At 36.2% G+C, this 7,449-nt stretch overlaps 1 protein-coding gene across 1 annotated transcript; it reads right to left on the bottom strand.

Moving 5' to 3' along the window:
* Positions 1–589: 589 nt before the first annotated feature.
* LOC111410550 (probable LRR receptor-like serine/threonine-protein kinase At2g16250) lies at positions 590–6,118 on the bottom strand. Its single transcript, XM_023040956.1, has 4 exons — positions 3,681–6,118; positions 2,906–3,034; positions 2,365–2,387; positions 590–1,584 (listed from the first exon to the last, which is right to left on the bottom strand). The coding sequence occupies exons 1-4, from the start codon at positions 5,621–5,623 to the stop codon at positions 959–961; spliced, it is 2,721 nt and encodes a 906-aa protein (XP_022896724.1). The 5' UTR covers positions 5,624–6,118; the 3' UTR covers positions 590–958.
* Positions 6,119–7,449: the final 1,331 nt, after the last annotated feature.

Genomic DNA, 7,449 nt, shown 5'->3' with positions numbered 1-7,449 from the left:
CAAAATCAAGCTATCCTATTACAAGTGCACTACGGAATCCTAGTATGAACACACCACCTACCTCTATAAATACAAAGCCCTTGATCATTATTCAGGTACGTTTTACATAAGTTTCAATTCATAGCCTTACGCACAAATTCTCTCTCTGACTTAAGCATCGGATGGGCAACGAGGACACACCTTGACGCCTTTGTTTCAGGTATCGAAAGATCTCGTTCGTGCTCATTATCAGTCGTCAAACTCGAAAAATCAACAGGTACGATTTTTGGTAGCATCAACGTGTAATATTATTTTATCACAAAATGTGTGATTGAAATAATGTCGAGTCACTGTTTAAGAATTTTTTTTTTCTTTTTGAAAAAATGTTGATCAAGCAAGTCCGAGGTCTCGCTTCGACCCTAGCTACAGAATACCTTCATTAATTTTGTTAAATTCATTTTCAATTTTTAGAACACCTTCCGTAGCAACATTTACAATTCGGATTCGACTTTTAATTTGTCCAATAAAAGACATTAGAATTAAAAATAAAAATAAATAAATAAATAAACATTTTAAAACAGAATTTCAACGTAATTAATTTGGAATTTGAAGCAATGAAGTCTTATGAATTACACAATATGATAATTTACAATTCAAAAGAGAGCCCAATAGAAAATATGAATTACAAAAAAATTGTAGCTTGTTTTAACCGAAAACAAGCTTTCGAACAGATGGAAGCACAAAGAGCAACTACAACCTAACCCTTGCTGTGTCTCTCTCCTCAGAAAAGGTGAGTCTAAAACTTGCAAAAAATTTGAATTTTTCACTGTCCAACACGACCGACCAGCGACTTGTACACGGATCGACCAGAGAACTCCGGAAGAAGAGGAAAATTTACAGGGAAGAACCAGCAAGCAAGACATCCAAATGTGGAGAATGCTATGTTATTGACAAAGAATGTAGTAGAATAATCTTCCATTTAGTCCTCGTTTTCTCGCTCTACATCTTGCACATTCAAGGGCTCCGGGAAGATCTCGTTGGAATGTTGTTTGGTTGAGAACGAATGGCCATATCCTTCATCATTATTTTGTCCACTTTCTTGAGAAACTGTTGCTCCCGACTGTTTGAAACTGTCAGCAAGTTCTGCTTTTTGAGAAGGTACGGCTGGCATGGCCGCCACATCTGAAGAGCTTTGACGCCAGCTGCCAAATAGGGCAGTAGCATTCCACGACCCTCTTGAGGAAGTAGTTCTAAGCCTTGCTGAGCTCGTCTGCTCATCTCTTACAACCTTCAAAGGGTTTTCCAAAGCTTTAAGAATATATCTCATGAGGGGCCGTCTTGTGGGCTTGGGATTAAGGCAAGATCTTGCAACAACTGCCATGGCCCACACTTCCTCCAGAAGATCCTCGTCTATGATTAATGAGGGGTCGACAATGTTTGTCACGAGTTCCTTGTCATATATACTGATGTAAGGCAATGTCGCCTCTAACCACTCCTTCGTGGTGGCATCAGTTGATGAACTGATACCCAACTTGCCTGTTACGAGCTCAAGCAAAACCTTTCCGAAGCAGTAAACATCATACGCACATGTTGCATTGGTCATACCTGGCCATTTTGAACACACAGAATATTTAGAAAATAACCATCAGAGCAAGTAAAAATTTAACAATTTTCCGTTCTGAGAGCAAAAATCATTACGATCTTTAACCACCACTATCAAACTAAATGGACAAAATTGCTTAGCATAGTTGGACGATTAATTGCAAGATCACAGTATGTTTCCTCATAAATGGTACTTCTTTTGGGAAATTACCGTGTTTCTAAATTCTAGGACGAGGGATAGTCCAAGTAAAATGATGCTCAAACAACTACCTGAGTGAAGAGCTCAATTGAAGTTTCATCAAATATTAGATTGTTATTTAAAGGAAAATAACGGGAATAGATCAGAACATGAAGCAATAATCAATATTTAATGTTTTCCACGTCGAAGCTTCTCAGGTTAGTTTTCTGTGAACCATCAACGAAAGCAACAGTGTCACATGGAACCAATCATCAGCTTTATATGGACAAGAAATGAACTCTCAAGTACCGAGAATATAGCAAAGTTTCTCTTCAGCAGTTGCCCTCTAACTATGAATTCTAAAAGCCGCTCTTTGTTTCAAGATGATACAACGAGATTTTCCTCAATAGATTCTAGTATCTGATCTTTGGAGTGAAATCAATCCCCTTTATAAATCCAGATAGAATGAATATAGCATTGTCTTGGCAAGGATACGTACTCGGTAGCATTTTATTGCCACCAATTACAGAGGAGAAATGGTGAATATATAGAGCAAACAAACAATGATTAAGAAGAGAACTACAGTTAGAAGACATTGCACATACCTGAAGTACCTTGCTCAGATGTCCTGCATAGAGGAAAAGAATCACAGTCAGATCCTTGATTAAGTGTATGACTGAACAGTACAAGAATAAAAGTACCTAAGCCTTTTTCTTAATAAATTTGGGATAATTACATGAGTAAGCTGTACAAGAATAACTTCACATAAATCACAAACAAGATAGCTCTTTTAAGTTTTATCTTAAAAAATCATTAGCTGATACGAAGAAAGAAATTCAGTAGTCAACTTCATTTTTTGTTTTGATACGAGTAGGCCAAACACATGTTCTAGCATGTTTGGTGCTCAAAAAAGTTACTTATCTAGAAAGCAAATTAAGAAAAATAAGCATTAGTGAAACAATTAACTTTTGAAGTTATGTTTGAATAAAAAGAAGCTAAGAGTAACTTTTACTTCTTTTTAAGTTTAGCCAAACATGCTAATGTGGTTAGAGTCTCCTGCGTGCCCTTGAAAAGCTATAGCAAATGACTATTGAGAAGAATAAAGAAAATAAACAATTCGTTGATTTGATTGACAAAAATACTCACTGTGACAACCGCAGTAACCTTGTAATTCTGTTTTGATGGGTGTCCCCCTCTTGAACACAAACTTCACTCAAGCTTCCCAGCCGTACTTCAAATTTATCATCGAGAAGTATGCTGCTGGCTCGAATGTCCCTTCATGAAAAAAAAAAAAAAAAAAGTAAAAAACTATCGCCGTTAAAGATTTCAATTGTGTTTAGACACAGTATACCAGAACCAGGGGAAATAATTTTAAACAAGAAAAGTTGTTAACAAATATAGCTTTCATGATGCACATTGTACAGAACATGTAACTTCTAAACTCCACAAAATAATAAAAATTTATCGGGGGCTTGCATTAGTTTACAATAAGACAATGACAGTACTTTGTTATTGATTTGCTTCTATTTCCTAGTTTACAATAAGACAACGACTGTGAAATACAAACTTCCTCCATTCTATACTCTAGGCCAGTAGTTCACATGAATGTTTACAATTAGGTGCATGTGCAGGGTCACGCGTATGATCTAGGGTGAACAACTAGAAATAAAACCTGAAGCATAACATTCAATTCATGTATTATAATTCCATTTTCTTTTCCCTTTTTTTTTTTTTTTTTAATGAGTAGTCTACTACATTAGGATAAGTACTTATTAATGCATGCCTACACATAAAAGCACCAAATATTCGCCATGAAATGAGCTTAACGTAAAATGAAGTGTCAACTGTCAAGTGGTAATTTGAGGCAAAAAAGAAAAACATGGAATTGAAAGGAATTCAACATAACTAAGTCGAAGAATACCTGTGAACAAACGGTGGGGTACACTCATGGTGTAGGTAAGATAAACCTTCGGCAGCTCCAATTGCAATTTTCAATCTCGTTATCCAATCCAGTGACTGTAAACTGTCAGCGTCTGAATTTGTTTTCTTGAATAATGACATGGATAAATCTCCATTTGGCATGTATTTGTATATGAGAAACTTCTCGTTCTCATTCTCCAAGCAGTGTCCCAATAGAGGTACCAATCTTTGATGAGAAACCTTGCTAAACAGGTCCAATTCTGACATATACGCTTCCTTTTTGACCGATGAACGCAAATCAATTTTTTTTATGACTATGGGGTTTGCATCTTCAAGGATACCACGGAAAAAGTCACCAGAGTGGCCGTTCTTGATCAGATTTACATCACTCGATTCACCTGAGGCTTCAAGAATTTTCTTATAGGTAAACGTGTCTCCCAAACTAGACAAATCCAACGCCGCGCCTGGAGGTGAACTTCCATTTGCAGGAACAGGTCCCACGCCAATGTCCCTCTGGTTTTTTGCACCATTTTTACGCTTGCTTGCAATCAGCAGTACAAAGAAAGTTGCCAAAAGTGCAATCAGCCCAGCAGCCCCCAAAACAGAAGCCAAAATTATTACTGTTCGGTGGCTCTTCTTATCAGATTTAGGTGGATAAGGCAGAACTCCATTTGGCAGTCCAAAATTATCGAACACCAATCCCCTCTCAGCATAGAAAGATGCGCATTCACTGACACGCCTTTGACTTGCCACATTCTGTAGGCAGTTCCTACTAAAAGATGTGTTTCCACTCGCATAATCTGGAACTCTACCTTGGAGATAATTTCCCGACATGTCAATAAAACTGAATCTCCTTATTACAGATGTAAGATTTCCATAAAAGAAATTCTGCGAAATGTTAAATACCGCAAAACTGGCATTGGCATTCAAACTATGATTGGGCAGCGTACCAGTAAAGTTATTTCTTGAGGCATCTAGAAACCTCAATTGGGGCATTGACCACAGCACAAATGGGAAGTCATCAGTGAAAGCATTATGGCTCAAAATCACACGCTGCAACTGAGTGAAAGTGGAAAACAAATCATCAGGCAATGTTCCAGATAGGAAATTATTCCCAATTATCAATTTCTGCAAGTTTTTCAACCCTCTTAAATCACGGTGAACCGATCCCAATAGTGAGTTAAAACCAAGATCAAGGTCAACCAGACTGGAAAGGTCACCGAGTTGGGCAGGTATCGAAGAGGACAAACTGTTGCCTGAAAGATTCAAGAACTGCAGCCTAGACAGAGTCCCAATTTCTGGAGGAATTGCCCCGGACAAGAAATTCAAAGACATATCAAGCAAAGTGAGGTTCCCGAGGGCTGAAAAAGACCCCGGAATCATTCCTGTGAGGGAGTTCCGCGAAAGATCAAGTACAGAAAGGCGCAACAACTGACCTAAACTTGTAGGAACTATACCAGTAAGATTATTATCCGATAAATAAAGTTCAGTTAAGCTACTTAAATTGCCAAGAGTGAATGGAATAGCCCCAGCAATGGAACAAGACCTAAGATCAAGCACTTCGAGTGAGCTAAGTCGCTGACCAAACCACTCAGGAATAGAACCCGGAAGCGCCAAATTCGAAGCATTGAATGAGGATAAAAAGGTGAAACTCTGAAGGGCATCCACCGAGAACTGAGGGTTTTGACTACCATTCCGAGTCCTCTTGAACCTGGAAATGTTGATCCTTGTAACCCGCCCATTCCTGCATTGGATTCCCACCCAGGAAGTACACGGGTCGGATTTTATGGGCCACTCTTTCGCCCTCAACCCTAATGAAGATCTCAGTTGAAGCAGAGCTAATCTTTCTTGCCTTGACACCAAGAATTGCTGCTCTACTGTACAAGCAATTAGCAAGAAAAACAACACAGCACAAACCAAAACCCTGTTACATCGATCCTCCATTTCTGCTGCAACTTCATTAATCTTCAAATAAAATTCGCTTCACATTCATACATACCCAATGCACTAAATAGCTATTAGGTTTAGAAAAAAATCGAGATTCTAAGCGTTATAGAGGATTACACATTTGTATATGTTGCTTTGAAATAAAAGAAACAGACTTTCTTGGTTACCATACCTCTATAAATTAGAGCAATGAAGATTTGATTCTTCAAATTCCCCTTTGAAAAGTCTTTTGCTCTCTCTCTCTACCTACTATTTCCTTCTTACAGTTCCAATGAGAGAGAGGGGGATTTTAAAAAAGAAGTCAAAAAACTGGGCTTGAGATAAATAGACAGTGACAGCAAGACATATGAACAGTCTATATAGACATGTGTATATATCTACACTGATATGCAAGAAAGGGGACTTTTTTTTGGCATTTAAAACGCTGACATTCTCGGTAGCTCTTTAAGCTTTACATGTGGTGGCAATGGAGGTCTGTAATTAAAGCGGTTGCTCAGCCCTCGTTTAAAGAGACAGAGGACCACTGTATCGAGTTTAGGTCTAACTGAATCGAACCGGGAATAAGAATGACTCCGGTTGGAGGTTTGACCGCCGAAAATCCCGCCCAATACAGCTAAACTTCAAACCACTCCTTCCTATTATGATTTATATACTGCATTCAAAACTCTAAAATAATGTTTAAATTATATATTACAGTAATCTGTTTAGGTTTATATTTATTTATTTCATTTTCTCTTTCCTGTTGACAGACAGTGAAGAAGATAGGAGCACTAATGCTTATTTAATTAAATTAGCTTCAGATTATTAGAGTTAAATTATTTTTTTTTAAAGTCGGATTTCAAACTACCGAAGTTATTCGAGATTATTTATGGGTTTAGTTGAGTAATAATTAATTGTAATTATGTCGTTGGTTTGATTTAACTAAAAGGTAAAAGTTTAGTCAAAATTAACAATTAATTTTAATTAAAAATTTAATGTGGCACACGACTTTCCGACTATATATTTCATCACCTTTTATTAAAATCTATTAAAATATTTGATTTTTATCTAAATTAAACACTGGCAAAATGGTGAGGATTGTTGAATTAATGTGTTTGCATGTATAGTAATTATAATTAAAAATAAATTTTAAGTCCCTAAAATTAAGGATTAAATGCAGTTTTCAAGGAATTCTAATATTGTTTCCAATATCTTTTATTTCTAAAATCGGTTTGTTCCCATTTGAGACCATTTACAAACATTCCGATAAGTAAAGAAAATAACTCTACCACTGTTGTAAAGTCATAACCCATATTTAGTGGAGGCCTAATTTAACTATGGAAAAACTTTCAATTATAAATATAACAAAATAAAAAACTAAAAACATTGTATAAAACAAATTTCAAATTTCAGTTGAGCCTAGGACCTCGCTAGCTGGTTGCTCGAGCAAAAAAAAAAAAAAAAAACTCTTACATGAATAAAACTTATTTATAGTAATTTTGTTCTCCCACTCTACCTAAAATAATTTACATTTTATTTCTCCAATTTGGTCAACTTTTCTCCACAAGAAATTGAAAGTTGCTATGAGAAACGTTCTCTTAATTAATAATTATTCCTTGGAAGACTTTTTTTTATTTTTTATTTTTTATTTTTTGGCTAAATTCAAATATATATATATATATATATATAGATTGAAGACTTTGGAGAAAAGATGTCAGGAAGTCTTTGAAAAAAGGAAAGATTCCCCGACAAAGGAAATTTTTTTTTTCAAAAGTAGGAAAGATTTTTTAGACTTTTAGAAAAAGTTGTTGTAGACTTTTTGAAATTTTTTGTAATGGGGGGGG

Source organism: Olea europaea, chromosome 15, assembly GCF_002742605.1.
Source record: "Olea europaea var. sylvestris chromosome 15, O_europaea_v1, whole genome shotgun sequence".
In the NCBI taxonomy this organism is placed as follows: domain Eukaryota; kingdom Viridiplantae; phylum Streptophyta; class Magnoliopsida; order Lamiales; family Oleaceae; genus Olea; species Olea europaea.
Note: the sequence above shows the minus strand (reverse complement) of the source record. Positions and strands in the feature narration are given on the sequence as shown.